Below are 20300 nucleotides of genomic sequence, written 5' to 3' on the forward strand. Positions count from 1 at the left end.
ATGGGAATATTTCTTGTCCTAGAGATTCACACTCCTCTTTGGAAACTCCTCCCTCTTGGTCTATAAAACAAAGCACTCTCCTCTATTGCAAGAGAGTTGGAGAGCAAGATTGGAAGAGAGCTTTGCTAGCATTTGTAATTGTTCTTGTCATTTGAAATAAAATATTTTGGAGGCAAATAAGGGTGTACAAGTTTTGTGTGGATGCTTGACATTTAACATATGAGGTAACCTCGCTTTGTGTTTATTTTGCTTTAAGCCTTGTTATAGGCCTTTGAAGGGGTATTGTTCCCCAGTAGGAATAGGATTTTCAAAGTTGTTTATTTGTTAAATCTATTTGTTGACTTATATTTTGGAATCCAAGATTATATGTGTTTCTAATTTGATTGGCATATTTTCTAGATTTCATATGTAGCAAACACCTATCTCTTAACAAAGTTTCTTGGCAAGAATTTTTATAAAGCTTTACAGGCACCCCAATTTGGAGAAGTGGATCACTTTGGATAGATGCTCCATTAACTTCAAACCATAAGAAGCAATAACCCACTGTACAAGAGGCTCCATTGCGCAAGGATTCTTCCTACAAGCTTCTCCCTCTTCTCTTACTTCTAAGCTAAAATCTCTAAAATATTTCTGGTTACCTTTTCTAAGCTATCATTGATATATCTGGCAAATTCTAGTGTCAATTGTTTGTTGTTTTTCCTTTTCTAAGCTATCATTGATATATTTGGCAAATTTTGGGGTCAATTGTTTGTTTTTCCAACAAAAAATAACAAGCATCTAAGAGAGTTAGCTTTAGTCAGTGCTTTCTTGGCTGTTTAGACTAGCTTTTCTTATTTTTTAAATAAGTTCACTTGGAAAATTCCTGATTTTGGAACTAACTTTTGCAGGTGTCCCTAGAGTCATTTGGGGCATCTTTCACCGTCAGTGGTTTGCTATTTTTTGCAGGTTTGCAAACATAGAGGGAAGGTGCTGCCCAAATTTTTGTGATTTAGACCATCCAAGACACCAAAAGGGATCCTTATCCTTCCCCCTAGCTAAAAAGGGGTCAATAATCCATTTCCCTTTATTTCAAAGGGTACCAAACCTTCTAAAACATCATTGTAATCTTGAAGGAGCTAGTGGGAATCGCTAGGCATCCCATTCCCCCTACCCCAGGAGGATTTTGTGTTTTTGTCTCATTTTTGTGGTTTCCTCAATTTGGTTAAAATTAACTTAAAGGAACAAACCCAAGCACAACAAAACATTCATTCTCTTAGTTAAATTTCATTCAAATTATAGATTAGATTTCAATTTTTTAGATAGATTTATTTTCTCCAAATAAAGTAATGAATTTTGCCCTCCAAGTTCTTATTATGCTCTCAGCCATCACAAATGAAAGCTTGACCTTTGGCATGATTTAGAGAGGAACTCGTGTTGGCTGGATAGTTTAATTAGGGAAAACCTTTCAACTTTTATTATGAGTTTGGAAACACTTGTTGTTGACTTGTGAAAGCAGAGGGAATGCCATGAAACCAAGTTTCTTCTTGTTGGATCTCCAAGTAACTCATTTGTTTTCATTCGAAAGATAGAGTCACCGAGGAAGAAAACCATAGATTAACCTACTTTTCTTGCAATCACATGCAGATCAACATGCCTGCCTCTCCATTTTGCACTCACTTCAATAATTCCAAGTGAACTCAACCATAATAAAAATTACCAAGAGCAACTCTCCAAAACATTTGACAACATACTTCATTGGGCCACAATGACATTTAACCCACTATTGCTTAATTAGCCTTAGTTATTTGTTTGGGACTACCCCCCTTGGCTTCGCTACGAGTTAGTCTAGACTGAGGAGTTGAGATAGAATGACAGTAATACTTGACTCGGGACTTCCCCCCAAGGCCAAACCCAGTGGATTGAAGATTTCTTCCATGTGACCTGAGGTGTGGGTTAGGCGGCGACAACAAGCACCATGCATCTACCATATCATTATCAATTAGGTTTGGGTCCTTTGTCAATAGAGTCTCTAAGTAATAGGGTCATCTATATCATCTAGACTACCACATACAATAGTTCAACAATGTCGTAGTCAAATTAGGTATGTTTTTTTAATAATTAAAAATTTGTTGGGTGCCCAGTTTTAGATTATGTGTGCTCAAAATCAAAATACCCTTGAAAATTTGGGCAAGGTATTGTAGGTTACTTCCAATGCCTGTCAAGTACCACTAGGTCCCAAACATTGGAAAAGGTATGTACTCGATACTTCGGTACATTACCCATAGTCAATACACATGTTCAATCCCTAGATACGCATACCCCTCACACAATATTTGGATGTAACATAAAGCATGCCACTCCATCGTATTGAAACAAGTAGTTTTAACTTTCTAGCAACAAAGATGTTCCAAGTGAAGCCGCTTGCAGCTACAACTTTAAGATGACCATGAGACAAAGTTAATCAAGAAAAAATAAATGTGCACATGATCTAAACTAATGAGAAAGGAAGAACAATCACAACATCATTCACAAAACACTGGAATCATCCATAAGTTTTTATTCCAACTAGTTAATTATTTAAAAAATAGTATACAATGACAATCCACTTGGGATTATAACTCAAATCAAGAGATGGGGCCCATTTAAACACCTAGAGGTCCACAACCAATGGACATGACAATTTGGAATGAAGTTGCTGACCCAAATAGTTAGGACATTTTAACCAGGATTTCTAAATGATATCTTCATGGTAGCCTTCTGACTTAACTCACAACCCACTGTATAGACGAATAAACTACATCACATAATAATAATAAGACTTTCGTCAACTACATATTCAATTCCTTCGAGACAATATGACAAAGCTACCAGCTTGAGACAACAGATGAAGGTAACCATGCTGCAAAGGGAAAGAACTTCCTTGCAAGCAGCAAGAATGAAAGAAAGGAGGGAATCAAAAAACAATCCATCAAAGGACATTTATGATCATTCAAAGAGAACTTGATAATTAGAGAAGGGGAGGTATTCGGGAAAATATCAGATGGCAGAAAAAGGAAGAGGCTGTAGAAATCTATATCCCGAGCACAAAAAGGAGCTAAAATGTATTAACAAGAGAGTTCAAACTCCTCACGTGAAAGAACACTACAAAAAAGCAACAAACTTATATGAACAATTTCAAGTTTCAAGCAAGCCACTGAGCTCAAGGTGCAAGGATGCCTGAAAGCAAACATTCATTTTAGGGAAAAACAGTGAACGGCACAAGAAACGACAGGAAGTGAAAAAGACAAAAGCAGGAACGATAAAAGAAAACAATGTCAATTATGCAATTCTGGTAATTTAAAAAGCAAAGAGAACTTCTTCATAAAATATAATCCTGACCACCACATAAGAGTGAAAACCCAGTTGGTAGCACTAAAATGGCAGCAACAATCTTCAAGGAATAAGTTAACACCAATACAAGTAAATTTAAACAGTAAGAGGAGAAAGGCTACATGACAACATTCAACCAGAGAGAAAAGCACACCATCATCATTCCAATTTGTTTTCTCATACATTCACATTATTTATATGCAGAAATTGTAGATGTGATATCTTGTATTGAAAATAGTAAAAGTTCCATAAGCCATTATCGCCTCATGGATATTAACAAAATACTCTCTTCAATTCTATCCCTCACTGACATATAATTATGCTTGCACTGGGGGGAACTGAACACATACAAGAAATGAAGCTACATGGTGTTGACCTCTGTCAGCTGCAACTTCAGCAGGAGTGTAGCCTTTGTTATCTTTTGCCATCAAGTCCTCCTTTGTGCCTGCATGTACAATCACTGTGCAGGCCTCTAAATTTCCTCTTATCGCAGCCCAATGCAAAGGAGTGCAACCTGCAGATATTCATACCAAGAGATAAATTGCCAATTTGAATTTTCAACAGAATCCAAAATAGAAGAAAACAGATAATTGTAATTTATTCCATATTGCCAACCATCTTCTGTTCAGCTTCTGCAGAAATTTGGCTAAACTTGGAAAAATGATTTGATCAATCACTCACCTACATGTGATTTATGCTTATAGTAATCAAAACCCTAGAAGACTATAGGGCAAATGTCATGCAGTTATTGTTGTAAAAGTTGGCATATGACTCTAACCAGAAAAGATATAACTTTAAAAGTTTGACAGTTGTACAAATTACCAAAGTAAAGCAGTAGGTTTCTAATGTTTAAATCAGATATTTCTATCTATCAGTACCTTCCTTGTCTTTTTGGCCGTGATAAGCATCCATAAACAAAAGAAGTCTAATACAGTCTGTGAAGCCTTTATAAGCGGCCCTGCAAAATCAGGAGACCCATATGAATCACAAATATTCAGGGAAAAGAAAAATGCCAGGGTCCACTCAAGCTCGTTAATAATGAATGTTGAATGGTTCTCACATATAATGATACCATGATGGTAAAATTGCATTAGTATTCATAAATCCTTGCAACATTGATCATTTAAAAAACCAGTCATTTTTCTTTAGTCTCACTCTCAAAGAAATAATCCACAGCTATTTTTACCAGTTTAGGAAATCTGCTACCAGAACAAAGAAATGAAGAAGCAACTGCTATCAACAATTTAAATACTTGGGATGAAAGTTTGCTGAGCTAAAAACTACATGCCAGCGTAATAAATATCTTCTCTGAAAATAAGTACAATAAGAGCAGTGTTATCTGCTCTCATGTTCAAGGCCTGACATAAACTTGGAAAATACCCCCTATACTTAAGTCATAAGCAACATAAAGAAACCATGGCATACACTAGGATACATGTTGCAGGATACTCGGAAAATACATGCAATCATGCTGAAAAAGGGTAGTTTTCACATAGGACTCTAAAAGGAAGTAGAAAATGTCAGACTAATATACAGGAATGGTAGAAGCAGTTAAAAAGTAATAACTACTGTAGAGGTTTGTGGATAATGTGTGAATGAGATGTTCCCACGTACCAGTGTAACGGACTCCTTCCATCATTGTCAGGTACATCAAAATCAGCATTCCATTTCGTAATAATATGATGCAAAAGAGATGTCTGCCCATACTGAGCTGCAACATGAGTTATCTGTAACAAAACAACTAATATTTCAGTGCAAAACAACGAATTAAAAGAAAAATATGCATCTGATTATCGTTTATTATCATTTTCACTCATGTTTTTATTTATATGGGTTTTGTATGAGAAAATATGCTTTGCTTTACATCTTGCTTGCCTCTCACCTCACAAGTTCTTATTGCAAACTCCCTCCCATCTCCCCTTGAAAGGGGAGATTTAGGAAATTTTAAAAGGTGGCCAGAGAGGACAATTATAAGCAGTACAACCATACCACTTGGACTGCCCATCCCCAGTCCCTTAGCCATAGGATGGCATGTCCTACACAAAGCACTCTTCGCAGACTGTTGGAAGTCTTATTATTCTGCTTGATTATTTACAGCAGTCTCATGGTCTTGAGATTCCTCTAGTTGAGAGTGCATTTCCACTGTCTTTGGATTGAATCATGATTCATAACATATCCCTCACAAAGATAGTGTTAATTTTTAAAACATAAATGCCAAAGGAGAATTACAGTGGAGAAACCCTAATAAGGTAGAAAAGTCCACTTGGAACAAGATAACTTTCAATAGTGTTACTTGGGAGCGGGAGCGAAAGCAGGTGCGGGAGCGACATTTTCAGAAGTTCCCGGTTTGGGAGCGAATCCTGGAGCATTTTTTATATAATATATATATTTTCATATTTTGATACATATATGTCAACAAAAACATGTAGAATGATGAATTAGATATAAAACAAAACAAAACAAAACACATAGATTGAACCATATAACAACAATCATCTAAAAGTTATAATCTTCATCAACCACGTCCACAAGTTAGTAACATATTAACATATACCATATTGAGTCTCATGATTCATCAATCTTAAAGTTTCAAGCTTTCAAAATTCAATATATAACATTTATCATCATTGATCACCAAAGTTGTACTTGTAAGTTAAGTGTAACCATTACAACAAATAATATCTAACATGAAATGAAATGTTATAAAATGAAATGAAATGAAACAACTTTCAACTTTCATGAAGCATGATATTCATAATTCATTACTAATGAGTTATAAATTATAATTGCCAACTTCAAACTTAAATTGTCATATATTATTTTAAAAAATATCATAATAAATATGAAAGAGTCAATAGTTATAAAAACTACTAGAAACTAGAAAAGACAAGTAAATCTATTATCTATTGCTTATGCTTGGGCCTCTTGCCACCACGAGAAATGTCTAATTTTTTAGTCTTGTTGGAAAATTGGGATCTTTATCATTAATATCACCCTCTAAGCATTAATATCTAGAGGTTTTGTATCTGTATAGGGATCTTTGTCATTAATATCACCCTCTAAGCATTAACATAAGATAGAAAAAGCATAGCATGTCAAGTCAAGATTTTGTTTGAGTGATGCGTACATTTTTAGGAGGGTCATGATAGAGGAGTTCGACAACCAATGTCACTAACATCAAGGTACATAGAGGAATTCGTGCTCTTGTTTAAATACGAGTTCCATACCCTAATACATGACAAAATTCAATGGAAACATTGCAATCCCCCAATCCTGAAATCTTGAAAAACTGATTAGTCTGCTGGATTTTGAATGAAATCTAAAATTCTACTTTCTCCATATGAAATCCAATGAAGTCGGAACCACTCTCAAACATCCTAAGTCATTTCATGGTTATTTTAAAAATTTAGGTAAAAAGATGAAAATGAAGATTAAGGAGAATGTCACTTTTACTTTAAGAATTTAACATTACCATGAATTGCATATCAATACTAGGGCCATAGGCTTGATCATTAAGCTTCCCCACTCAAAACTTATTTGTTTCTTTGAGAAAAAATTGAATTTGGAACATTACTGCAAAAAAAAATTTGCAAAAAAGGCTAAATGCTCCCAAAAACGCTCTCGAAAAGGTAGGAAGCGTTTTTTTTTAGGGAGCGCGCTCCCGAAAACGCTCCTGAGGCGCTCCGGAGCCGCTCCCACTCGGAGCGCGAATTGGGAGCAGGAGCGAGAGGGGGGGGTGCTCCCCTGCAACCCTGACTTTCATTAAATGATGTTTCATCATTCATGTATATTCCAGATCATTACAATGGGGATCAAGAGACCATAAATAGTGATTAGCCTGAGGCTAACTACTACGTTAAGCATGGACCATCAAGCCACCTTCTAACCACCACTATAATAAGGGACCAATATGCCCCCATCTAACCACCATAATAATGACAGATCATTAGGACACTTATTGTCCACTTAGTCAAGATTGACCAACATATTATCAACATCCCCCTTAAGATTGACTCGTGGAGACAAATAAAAAAAAGTTGGGATAACGAATATTTGTCTAAGTAAAACCACATCCCAACATCCCCCTTTAGTTTCACTTGTTTAACAAATAGATATTACAAAAATATCACCTGCAAGATCATCAACTAAGTAGGATGAGGCTGGAACATCTTCTTTTGGGGGACTTGTGGGATAGTGCTACCCATTCTTGGAAACACCAACGGTCCTTGGCTCATGAGTATGACCTCGTCGTCCCCATCAGCATTTAGTTATGGAGTTAGTAGGGCCCATTCCCCAGTAGGATCTGTTAAAAACAAAAGTTGGGGTGTCAGGGCTGCTTCAGAGGAATTGAGATTTGAGTTTAAGTAAATCATTGAGGCTATATGACTCTCATTGGTTTTACTCACTCTCGCACCAAAGACATCCTTTAGCCCTGGTTCTAAATGCAAGATAGAGATATGTTGGCACGCAAGACAAATGGATGTGTAGGTTTCACAATGTTTGGTCCATTCGACTATCTTATAACCTGGGAGTTTTTGCGTAGTTTGTTATATACCAAGGGATCCCCCCCAAAGCTTGATTGGCAAAGAGTAGTGTTTCTGATATGGTGATGATGACAATGACGACGATGATGATATACTTTCCCTGTCTATCATTGTTCTAAGACAATGATGCCTCTTTTTTAAGAGTGTCAATTTGCTAGGAGTTGTCAGTTTCCATTCAAAATTATTGTTCAGTCTTCTTTGAATATCAAATTTGTTGGTTCGCAACATTGTTTACTGACAACAACTACCTAGTTCACCCCTCCATCATGGGATTTGGCAACACTTGAGAGCTACTACCTTGTTCACTCTCTAGAGATATGGTGTAAGTTTGCTTTTGAAACTAAGGTTAGATCTCTGTCTGCATTTTGCACTATAGGGTGATGTAGTATATCACCAACTTTGGGTTAAGTGGGCTTTGACGATTAAAGATGCTCAAGTTCTAGATTGTATAGCCTACTTTTACTTTGTTTCAGCATTAGCGGCTCTTCGAAAGAGGATATAAAATCCATTATATAAACAGCGTCCAAATAAACACTAGCCAGAATGAAATTTTGGTACACTTGGTATTCCTTCATCTGGAGCTATGCAAACAAGTCACACTCGCTCAAAAGAGCAACCAAAAGCTCTCACCCTAGTTCTATGAGTTGTATTAGGTACTCAAATGGATTGACAAGTCACCTACAAGCTAGCTCTACCCGGCCACTCGAAGATCCATCCATTTTTCATGTTCCCTGCCTAAAGAATGTGATCGAGCAACATAGTTGAGCTCAAACAGTTCTACCATAACTACACGAAGAGGGTTCCATTTGGTTATGTACAAAGGCCATATTGGATAAACATGAGCATCCCTTGTGCCAGGGTGTTATTTCGCAAGTGTTGATACAATGGAAGGATATGTAGCCAGAAGATGCTATATCCAACCTTGAGGACAAGGTTGTTTTTGAAGTAAAAGGGCATGTTAAGGTATTTCCCTAACTCCTGTGGTTAAAGTTAGGTTGTTACTTATTATGGTGGCCACCAATATTGAATAAGGCCCATTATGTAGTTAGAGTGTGTACTCAATATGTAATGTGGCCTCATTAAAGAGGGCACACTGTGTAGTTGGTACGTGTATTAAATAATGTAATATGGTCTCATTAAAGAAGGCCGGCTAGGCATTTAGAATCCAAATAATGTAAGATGGCCTGAAGATTACTATATGGGTAAGTGACTAGTGGTTATGATTAGGGTTTGCTATAAGCTATTTACAAGAGTAAGGAACTAGCTAATGGTGTCAAGTAATTGCATTGTATGTGAGCTCCATTCTTTCAAAAGGTTGCCCCCTTGAAGTGGCTTTGTGGACATTGCTATCAATTCCAATATTAACAACAATTTTTTTATCTTATAAGTTCAATTGATGTTATTCCTTTCTGATTAACTATTTGCTTTTGTTATTTCGTTCATCTTGTTCATTAAATCATTTTGCATGATAAGAATCCTACACAAGATTACAAGGCCCTATCAAATTTCTTTGCTTATTCCAATGCTCTTCGTGAAAGGAAGAAAATGTTGCCCATCACCCTTGATCAATTTGTTAAATTTCTTATTTTATTATCATTTTATCATATTAAGTCTTGACACTTGAACCCTTGTCACTTGCTAGGTCTTTGGTGGAAAAACTTTAGCAATGATGTGCTAGAACTTCAAAGATTTTCCATCTGAATCTTAGGCAAACTTGCCACACTTTTGATTGCAAGCACAACTAGAGTAGGTTTGAGAAAATTCATTCCAAAAATCACAACCCATTAGCACAAAGTGCTTGAAAGACCTTGCATTTTTCCATTATAATCTTCAGCTTCACAACGAGCACATAGAAGATGAGAAACTTGAGACTTGTTTCAATTCATCTGAACTTTCGAATTGGAAGAACTTTATATCGGTAGTACATAATACGATTTACTATTAGTTAGGTTGTTACTTATTATGGTGGCCACCAATATTGAATAAGGCCCATTATGTAGTTAGAGTGTGTACTCAATATGTAATGTGGCCTCATTAAAGAGGGTACACTGTGTAGTTGGTATGTGTATTAAATAATGTAATATGGTCTCATTAAAGAAGGCCGGCTAGGTATTTAGAATCCAAATAATGTAAGATGGCCTAAAGATTACTATATGGGTAAGTGACTAGTGGTTATGATTAGGGTTTGCTATAAGCTATTTACAAGAGTAAGGAACTAGCTAATGGTGTCAAGTAATTGCATTGTATGTGAGCTCCATTCTTTCAAAAGGTTGCCCCCTTGAAGTGGCTTTGTGGACATTGCTATCAATTCCAATATTAACAACAATTTTTTTATCTTATAAGTTCAATTGATGTTATTCCTTTCTGATTAACTATTTGCTTTTGTTATTTCGTTCATCTTGTTCATTAAATCATTTTGCATGATAAGAATCCTACACAAGATTACAAGGCCCTATCAAATTTCTTTGCTTATTCCAAAGCTCTTCGTGAAAGGAAGAAAATGTTGCCCATCACCCTTGATCAATTTGTTAAATTTCTTATTTTATTATCATTTTATCATATTAAGTCTTGACACTTGAACCCTTGTCACTTGCTAGGTCTTTGGTGGAAAAACTTTAGCAATGATGTGCTAGAACTTCAAAGATTTTCCATCTGAATCTTAGGCAAACTTGCCACACTTTTGATTGCAAGCACAACTAGAGTAGGTTTGAGAAAATTCATTCCAAAAATCACAACCCATTAGCACAAAGTGCTTGAAAGACCTTGCATTTTTCCATTATAATCTTCAGCTTCACAACGAGCACATAGAAGATGAGAAACTTGAGACTTGTTTCAATTCATCTGAACTTTCGAATTGGAAGAACTTTATATCGGTAGTACATAATACGATTTAAAGAGTTCAAATTTCAAGATGAATGGCAAGCATGGATCTTGTAGCAATTCACCTGGACAACGTAGATCGAAGATCTACATTGTATTGGCTAATTCAGAAGGAGGCTCCTCTTTTTCACCCCTAAGGACTTAAATATCCTTTAGGCTCAAGGAGCCCAAAACATAGTAGCTTTTTAGTTGAAACTTATAGATATTGGAAATAGATGCTTCCAATTCCCATTTTTTATCAATTTTGAACTCATATCATATATGATATATTGTATAAATGAATTTTCGTCATCTATTGATATTCAAAAGTGTGTGTTGGAATTTACTTAATATCAATGAATTTTTATTTTTTATTTTCAAAAAAAATGTATTTCTCTATATTTCTACTTACCGAGTTTTTCTCAATATGAGTTAAACTCTTGACTCTTCTGCTCACTGAGTTTGTGCTCAAGATGAGTCTATTAAAATTGGTCACTTATTCCTCATCCTTAAATCTCCATCCCAACTGTAGCCAACTAGTCTCTTAAATCCCTAATCATAGGCATCTATAACTAGTCATGAAGCTCCCTTCTAACACCTTCAAGTCATTGAACTAGTTTTTAAGGTGTAAGACCTTAGTAACATTAAATCTCATGCATGGACTTCAATCTTCCCTAGCTTGTATGAGCATTATCTTCACCCTTCAATTGAGGAATGGCCTCTTCTACTGCAGTGAAGGTGATCAACATCATGGCCTTCTTATTTCTTTTACCGTCAAATTCTTGTTCAGCCTTTTGCCTCATCATTTCCTGCCAGTCTTGTTCCTTGACCAATTACCAATTCCCATAAACCTTTGCACTCGAGAACAGTGCTGATTTTGTACATCTAAATGATGTGATTCCTACTTCCATTGAGCTTGTGTTCACCTGTAGAAATTAAGTAATTAATTCCAGTCATCTTTCAAATGACGAAAATGAATTCTAGATTAAAAGACACACCAATTTTTCCCCGCGAAAAAAAGAATCCCCCTGATTGTGCAATATGATGTTTGAATCTAAATAGTACATTGGGTGTATTGACTACCGACGCTGGCACAAACCCATCTGAACCCAGGGTTGATATGAACATCGAGATTGCAAGTCCGAACTATCTGGTTGAGTATGTGTTAGTTTGAGGTTGCAAATCCGAACTGTGTTTAATTTACTGTGCAAGAAAAGGAAACAATCTATAGTAGACAATTCAAGATCATACCCGGTAACCATTGCAATCTGCTGCTTCCACCCTGGCACCATTTTGGAGCAGGAAGTCCGCAACCTCAACACAACCGCGGACTGCAGCCCAGTGCAAAGCTGTTTGGCCGCCCTGACCGGCAGCATTCACATCCCCGCCATGCTGAGCAGATCAGATTAAAAAAATGAGGGATCAGCACAACTAAGCCCAAATTAAAGATAAACCCTACAAAGAGCAATGGTCTGACCAGGGGTTCAGATCACAGGGAATAAAAGAGGGGCATAAAAGAAGCAAAAACCAGGCTAAGAGGCAAGGATCACACGAATTCCGCAGAGATTATTAGGGAATTACGGGTCAAAAACTTGAGGAAACAAATAAAGAGGGATAAGCTCACTTCAATTATATACTGTGCAACTGCAAGATGATTATTCAAAGCAGCCCATTGAAGAGGATAATATCCGCCTCCATCGGGTTTCGACACAGAGCATCCCTCCTCTTCAACTAACCTCCGCAGCGTCTCCAAATCGCCGTAGGCAGCTGCAGAATAAATATCATTCGTAACAGGTTCTTCTACTGCTGATGATGAAAAATTCTCCTGCTTCTGGGCTTCTGTGACAACCTCGATTTCGGAAGCCATGATTACTAAAATCCCGTAAGTTTGAATGCCAGTGGCCTGTTAACGCTATGTAACATGCTGACCCACTGTTAAGGCAGGGGAAGGACCGGCCGCTGGAAAATCAGAAAGAAAAAGAAGTATACAGCTAACTTTAGTTTCGCATATAACTGGTTATTCCTGCTGTACGACAATCTTTGGGGGCGGAGGATCTTCCATGACCTTTTTACGCAAGTTTCGATTCGTTCTTTCACATTATTTTGGAGTACCTGTGCTCCTGAATGGCATAGCCCATTGAATGCCTATGAATTGAGATCAATCAATGGAACCAATAATGTATTTCACGTGTATATATTTTGTCTGGAAGAGCGTGCCATCATGGGGATAATGGTTACGTAGTCAAAACAAAAGTAGGTACAATTTCTATTGTGACATGAGATTAAGGGTGTAGGTACAATTTCTAGTTGGAGGTGTGACATGAGATTAAGGGTGCCCTTTAATCTTTTGCAGCAAACGGCCTTTGGTTGTCATTATCCAATGTAACTTAAAAATGGGAGTTTTGTTGATAGGTTGATGCTGTAGGTCATTTGTGAGAGATAAAAAAGTTTCAATTATTATTTCATTATTCACATAGTTTTGACCATGATAAATATGTGAGATATTTAGAATTCTTGATGTTGTAGGTCATTTGTGAGGGATAAAAAAGTTTCAATTATTATTTCATTATTCACATAGTTTTGACCATGATAAATATGTGAGATATTTAGAATTTGAATTTACTTAAGAATTTATTGAATTTGGGTCAATATTAACTTAAAATATTTAATATTGATAAAAATATATATATATTTATGAACAAAATTTTAGATATTTATTTTAATATTATAATTAAAAAAAAATATTTATGTTTTTTTTTTTCCCGCTCAAATGGAAGATGACACGGCGATGGAGCTCTGCAGGGTTTGAAGGTGGGACTAGGTTACTACGACTTGGTTGCTCTGTAAGTTGTGGTTACCAACCTTAAGGCTTCTTGCTGCCTGTTGACAGTCTATCTAACCTTGAGGAACTTGGTGGTGAGCTTCTATTTTTGTCTTATTTTCCCGAGGAAGTGGCTGACGGTTCTCTGTGCGGGGACCAACAAACCCTCCTTAGTTTATTCATTAACTTCGCAGTTTCAAGAAGGTTTCTTCCTTGTGGTTTTGTTTTGCAATGGTGGGGGAAGCGTTTTTATGCAGCTGTCACGAGGGTTAAGCCGGGCGGTTGCGGTCCCTGTGGGTTTGTCTTTTAGCAGTGGTTTAAAGAGTCGGTTTTCCATCCTTTGTTTTTTCAATAATTTTGCAGTTTCAAGAAGGGCATCATCCTAGTGGGTTCATTTGCAACGGCGGGGGGAACGGTTTTTGGCCCCAGAGGTTACGGGCTATTGATGTTGTCACGAGGGTTTAGCCGGGAGGTTACGGTCTCTGTGGGTCTATCTTTTGGCAAAAGGTTTTAACGAGCCATGTTACCAGTGGTATTTCCCGAGAGGAACATTCCTCACCCCGGTCAACAGGGGTCCTCATTTTTCGTTTTTCTTGGAACGGTGTCTGGTGTAACCTTGGCAGTTGGCGCTCAGATGGATGAGCAGTTATTATATTATTCAACTGATTCTTTGACCGCATAAGACATCTGGGTCAACTTCACCAGTCTGGTTCCTGCTGTGACTAAGCCGGTGGCAGCCAGTTTACCGGTCACGAGGGTGGAAGAGGTTACTATGTTGATGAACGACATGGACATTACCATACAGGATCTAGACAACCTGCAACCGCTAATGGTTGTGACAGAAGGTATTTTTAGCCCGGGAGAGGGCTCGGAACCCCTTTTTCTCTCCATCCCTTCACCTTCAGAACTCTGAGTTTGGTCCCAGGCGTATCCGGCAGGCGCAAACCTACAAGGTGGTGTTGGTTCCTCGGCGGAAGGGGTTAGTGGGTTGCGGCCTCTTTCTCAAGGATTGACACCAGAATAGTTGGGGCTACTTGGGTTTGCCCCCTTTTACCCGGCCTTCCAACCAGTGGGCTCTGCCCCACCCTCAGGCTTCTTCAATGGCATAGTTGGGCTAGAACAAGGCACGGAGGATATCAGATCCTCGGACTCAGAAGACAACAGCCAAGCAGAGGGCGAACAGGCTACCCATACACTACCGCGGCAAGCAAAAAAATCCAGGAACTCGAAAACCAAAGAAAGGGACAAGCGCCTGGTTTTTGGGGAGGGCATCACAATGGCCCAAGCTGCCCTAACAGAGAGCACTGTGCTCGTTGGCAGGGTTCGGGGTAGGAATTACACGCCTATGAGATTGCGGAAGTGGACCGCTGAGATTTGGGGCAACCTTCTAATGCAACTCCCTGGCATACTTTCTTTGTCCCGTGGTTGGTTTGCCTTGATCTTTTCCCACCCTGATCAGGTAGATTGGGTTTTGACTCGATACTGGCACATTGAGATGACCCCTGTGCTGCTGAAAAGATGGTCACCGATGTTCGACCCAGAAAAGGAGAATCTTGGCACTGGTCTGATTTGGGTCCGCCTGCTTGCCCTCCCATTATAGTTTTGGGCTGATGAGATCTTCAAGGTGATTGGAGATGACTTAGGAGTTTATTTGGACCATGACAGAACTTATCAAGACACGAGTTGTTTGGCTATGGCTCGCATTCTAGTGTATCTAGACACCAAAGAGGGCCTGGTGGAGAGCTATCTGCTCCAGATGGGTGACATTACTCGTCGGCAAATCCTGGACTACGAAGGCATTCCCTTTCACTGCCGGAAATTTCATGAGGTGGGGCACCTTTACAAAGATTGTCCCAGATTGACCGGGCTGAGCTAGAATCCTCCCAAATCGCTGGTTTCGACTTATACTCAAACTTCGGAGTCGAATTTCCCTCCTCCGACAGACACTCATGAGTCTTCTATGCCTATTCAGCAGGAGCCGCAACAGCATGTCTCTCATCAAGACTCCATGGTCTCGAAGGCTCCTCTAGCCACCTCTCATACAAAGGACTTGGCCTTTGCGGGTACTCCTCCTTCCTCTACCACTCGTTTATCTCATGATGTTTTGGGTTCTATTAATTTTTCTTCTTCTATGTGTATATCTAGGTCATTTTCTGAGGTTAGCAAGTTGTGCTCCCTAGTTTGTCCTATTCCTCCGACCCCTTCCTCCCTCCCAGCCTCCATCCCCCATACCTCTATTGAGCGGTCTGTCTCATTTCAGGGAGGCAGCCCGTCTTCTAGCGGGCCGCATCGTTACTTCCTTCGTTCTCTCCCTGCTGCCCCTTCGATGGCCTTCGGTTTGGATACCGATCCCCCCCCCCTCCCATAACCCATAAACCCACCCACGACCGACAATCTAAAATCTCTAAAGCCATCAAAAGGGCAGGTGCTGAAGTGGCTTCAGGGGTACAATCCCCAATTGACTGGGTTCTTAGAGCAAAGGGAAACCCACACATTGTTCCCCCATGATTTGTCTCTCTTTCAATTGCAGGGGTTTAGCCAACCCAGACAAAAAATTGGCTCTCAAGAGACTTTGTCTTTCCGAAAGATTGGATGCTATTTTTTTGCAAGAAACATTGGGCGAAGGAAGCCAGGTTAATCGGTTGTTATTAAGTTTTCTCCCAGATTGGGAATTTCACTTTCTGGATGTTAGGGGTCACTCTGGTGGCTGTGCCTTGGGTTTCAATAAACGCTCCACTAAAATTCTCAATGTCTGGGGAGGGGAAGGTTTTCTTGGTGCTGATATAGTCTCGGTGGAGCTTAACAGGCCACTCAGGCTCATCAATATTTATGGTCCATGTCAAAACAGGGAATCATATTGGAACAGGCTTATGGGGGTTGATTTCATGCACTATGGGAACATAATCATAGGTGGAGACCTAAATTTCTCCCTTGGGTTGGCTGAATCGTGGGGTTCTCGGGGTCAATGTGACCACCTCATAGCTTTCTCTGAAAATTTGTTGGATTCCCATGATTTACTGAATATTGATCCTGCCAAGATCAAGCCGACCTGGAGGAACCGAAGAATGGGGGCAGAGGCGCTAGCTAGAAGGCTGGACCATTTTTTGATCAAGGCTCCTCTCCTAGCAAGTTTGAATCTGTTTCGTCAATGGGTGGGCTCAGGCGGGATCTCGGATCACTCTCCCATCTTTTTGGAGTTCAGGGATAATAATTTTAAACCGTCGGTGCCCTTCAAATTCAACTCTTCATGGCTCCTGGATGTGAGCTTCCGGAAATTAGTTGTTGACTCCTGGATTCACTGTTCCCCGGATGATCCCTCCCCTCCTGCGGTGGTTTTTGCCAAAAATTTAGCTGGTTTAAAATCCAAAACAATTATCTAGGCTAAGGAGAAACAGAGGAAAGAGGAGGAAGACCTACTTGGGATTGAATTGGCTCTCAAAGAATTTGAAGCCTTGGCACCCAGCAGCATGGCATTGGCTGATTCAAGGGCTCAGCTAACTCTTCTTGAAACTGAAAGAATCAAGCTTCTACGTTCGCAAGAAGAGCACTGGAGGCTAAAGAGTAGAGCGCTCTGGTTACAAGCTGGAGATGAAAACTCGAAAAAAATTTCAACAATATGCAAGGGGTCGGAAGTCAATCAATACAATCTGGGAGCTTCAAGACCATGATGGTAGAAAAGCAAACTCCTTTGAGCAGCTGGCTGACATGGGGGTTAGACATTTCTCTAACATATACAAAGCCCCAACAGGTATAACACTGCCGAGCATCATCCGTATAGCTGAATCTTTACCCAGGTTTGTAGAACTGGATGAGGTGGAAACTTTAAATTCCCCGGTCACTAGAGGTGAATTAGAAGCGTTGTTGAAGTGTTTTAAAAAGGATAAGAGCCCGGGTCTGGATGGGTGGCCGACTGAATTCTACAACTCCTTCTTTGAGCTTATTGGAGATGATCTTCTTCAAACTATAGAGGATTGTAGAAGAACAGGCAGAATGTATGATGCTTTTAATGTGACTTTCTTGGCTCTCATCCCCAAATCAGACAATCCTTCCTATTTTGATGATTACCGGCCCATCTCCCTCTGTAATAGCATCTACAAAATCATCTCTAAAACTATTGCTCTTCGTATCAAACCTATCCTTTCTCGGATGATCTCCAAGGAACAGTTTGCTTTCCTCAATCAGCGCCAAATCCATGAAGCCATTGGGACAGCCCAGGAAGCCCTCCATTCGATCAAAAAGCTACATAAAAAGTCCATTATTCTTAAAATTGATCTTTCCAAAGCCTTTGATCGTGCCTGTTGGTCATATCTTCGTTTTACTCTCACTCATATCGGCTTTCCCCATGCCTTTATCTCTTGGATTATGTGTTGTCTCTCTTCGGTCTCTTACAGTATCCTCATCAATGGTGTTACCTCCGATTTTTTTCATGCGGAGCGCGGACTTAGACAAGGCTGCCCTCTTTCTCCGCTGCTCTTCCTTCTCATTATGGAAGGGTTTAGCAGGCTGATTAAAAAAGGAAGGGAGGAAGGTGTTATGGGGGGGTGTCCGGATCTCTGATATGTCAACACTAACCCATCTTTTATTTGTAGATGATGTTCTGATTTTTTTAAATGGATCCTTTCGTGACTCATATGCTTTCAAGACCATTCTATCTCTCTTTTGCAAAGCTACAGGAATGGAGCCTAATTTTGATAAGTCCACAATTATCATTGTGACCTGCCAGCTGCATGAATCAAGATTCGCTAGCCAACAATTTGCCTATGTGAGGCAAGATTTGGATGCTGGACTAAAATATTTGGGTTTCAGATTGAAACCAAATGGTTATCGTATAGCTGACTGGGCCTGGCTCATTGTAAAAATTGAAAGCAGAATCAACATCTAGCAGCAACGTTGGCTTTCTAGAGCAGGTCGGCTCACCCTGCTCAAATCGGTACTGGAAGCAATCTCGGTTTATTGGATGTCATTGGCTTGGATCCCCAAAGGAATTCTAAAAAGGATTCAACAAATTTGTTGTCGTTTCCTCTAGAGAGGCCAGAACACAGGGCGAACATTTGCTTGGGTTCGTTGGGACCGAATTGGAAAACCTAAAAAATTGGGGGGCTGGGGTATAAAAAACCTTCAGCTATTTGCAGAGGCACTTACTGCAAAAATGGGCTGGCACCTCATAAATTCTAGAAGCCTATGGCAGGAGGTTATTTACTATAAATACATCCATCCGCTTACTGTCATGGAATGGATCCGCAGCCCCACCAATTTGTCGACTGGTGCCTCTATCATATGGAAAGCAATTACTCAGTCCCTCCCCCTCATTAAGAGAGGATTGGCATGGAAAATTGGGAAAGGGGATCAAGTGAGAATTGGCTTGGATGCTTGGAGCGGCTATGGGAATGCTCATATTCTCCCACGACAACTCTGTAATCATCTCCATGGCACAAGCATTACCCATATTGCACAGATTGCAAACACAGATCAAGACCGGTGGCAGCAACAGTGTTGGTTGGATCACAGGGAGCTCAACATCCCAGCTCGATGGAGCGAGGACTGGCAGTGCTTCATTGGGGCACTTGAGGAGGCCAATGTGAGGATCAATGATCAACAAGATGTCCTTATTTGGGCCCCCGACCCCCATGGCAGATACTCCCCAAAAGCCAGTTATGCGACCTCCATGGCTGCCAGGGAAAATGGCGATATCTGTTGGTGGTGGCGCCACCTATGGAAATTAAAAGCCCCGCCAAAATCCAGATTATTTATGTGGTGCATTCTTATGGAGAAGGCCCCTACTGAACTTAATCTAATGCACAAGGCATTCCACGAACCCTCCAGATGTTGCTTATGCAAACAACATGAGGAAGATACAAACCATTTATTTCTCACTTTCCCTGGTGACGACTTTCTTCTAGTCAAGGATCACTACTTCCCTGAATTTGCAGACTGTCTGGTCTAAGCATAATGTAGGTGAGGCTTGGTTTAGATGGTAGACAGAAGCTCAATCTCATAAAGAGAGGAATTTGTCATTGATTATTTGTTGGGGTATATGGATTAACAGGAACAAAACTATTTTTATGGATGCCACGATAAATTGGGACACCTCCTGTTCAATGTTGCTCGCTATTTTTAACTTGATCTATGGATTAACAGGAACAAAACTATTTTTATGGATGCCACGATAAATTGGGACACCTCCTGTTCAATGTTGCTGGCTATTTTTAACTTGATCCCAGATGATCCTAATAGCAAGCCCCCCCCCCCTGGGTCATCGTCCCAGAACTTATTGATTCTAGTTTCCCTTGGGGTTACTTTGATGGCTTGGCTCAGGCCGATGGTTGGGGGGGGTGGTTCTGCATATTGACAACCTAGTGTCCTACAGAATACAAGTTGGCCTGGGCAGGGGTACCAACAACTATGCAAAACTTAACAGTCTTAAACACCTCCTTCTATTTGCAAGAGAACTAAATTGCCAAAAGATTCAGATTTTTGGGGACTCACAACTCACTATAAACTGGATAAACGATGTATATCATTGTCACTTGCACACACTCAGAGACACTCTGGTTGATATCATTACTCTAAAGTCTCAATTTGATTCTTTTGCATGCTCACACATATACAGGGAAAGGAATGAGATCGTTGATCGTCTTTCCAAAGCAGTCGCATAGCTGAACAAAGGACAATGGCAGATTCAGGAATTCAGGGAGGGCACTTTCTACCATTTTTTCCACCGACCGTTC

The 20300-nt window shown here is 39.6% G+C and overlaps 2 protein-coding genes across 2 annotated transcripts in view; one reads left to right on the top strand and one right to left on the bottom strand.

Moving 5' to 3' along the window:
- Window positions 1–12944, bottom strand: part of LOC149259078 (protein S-acyltransferase 24-like) — a 234661-nt gene extending 221717 nt beyond the window's left edge. The window contains exons 1-5 of the mRNA XM_089417297.1: window positions 12376–12944; window positions 12003–12143; window positions 4963–5075; window positions 4227–4306; window positions 3699–3862 (exon numbers count right to left, since the gene is read on the bottom strand). Of these exons, the coding sequence (XP_089273423.1) occupies window positions 3699–3862; window positions 4227–4306; window positions 4963–5075; window positions 12003–12143; window positions 12376–12618 (741 nt within the window). The 5' untranslated portion in view covers window positions 12619–12944. The remainder of the gene's footprint in view (window positions 1–3698; window positions 3863–4226; window positions 4307–4962; window positions 5076–12002; window positions 12144–12375) is intronic.
- Window positions 12945–17277: 4333 nt separating this feature from the next.
- Window positions 17278–19516, top strand: LOC149259079 (uncharacterized). Its single transcript, XM_089451509.1, has 3 exons — window positions 17278–17869; window positions 18162–18424; window positions 18599–19516. The coding sequence occupies exons 1-3, from the start codon at window positions 17278–17280 to the stop codon at window positions 19514–19516; spliced, it is 1773 nt and encodes a 590-aa protein (XP_089307635.1).
- The last annotated feature ends 784 nt before the right edge of the window (window positions 19517–20300 follow it).

Source organism: Pinus tabuliformis, chromosome 6 (genome assembly GCF_031772625.1).
Source record: "Pinus tabuliformis cultivar Carrire ecotype Pingquan chromosome 6, CPIR1, whole genome shotgun sequence".
Lineage (NCBI taxonomy): Eukaryota > Viridiplantae > Streptophyta > Pinopsida > Pinales > Pinaceae > Pinus > Pinus tabuliformis.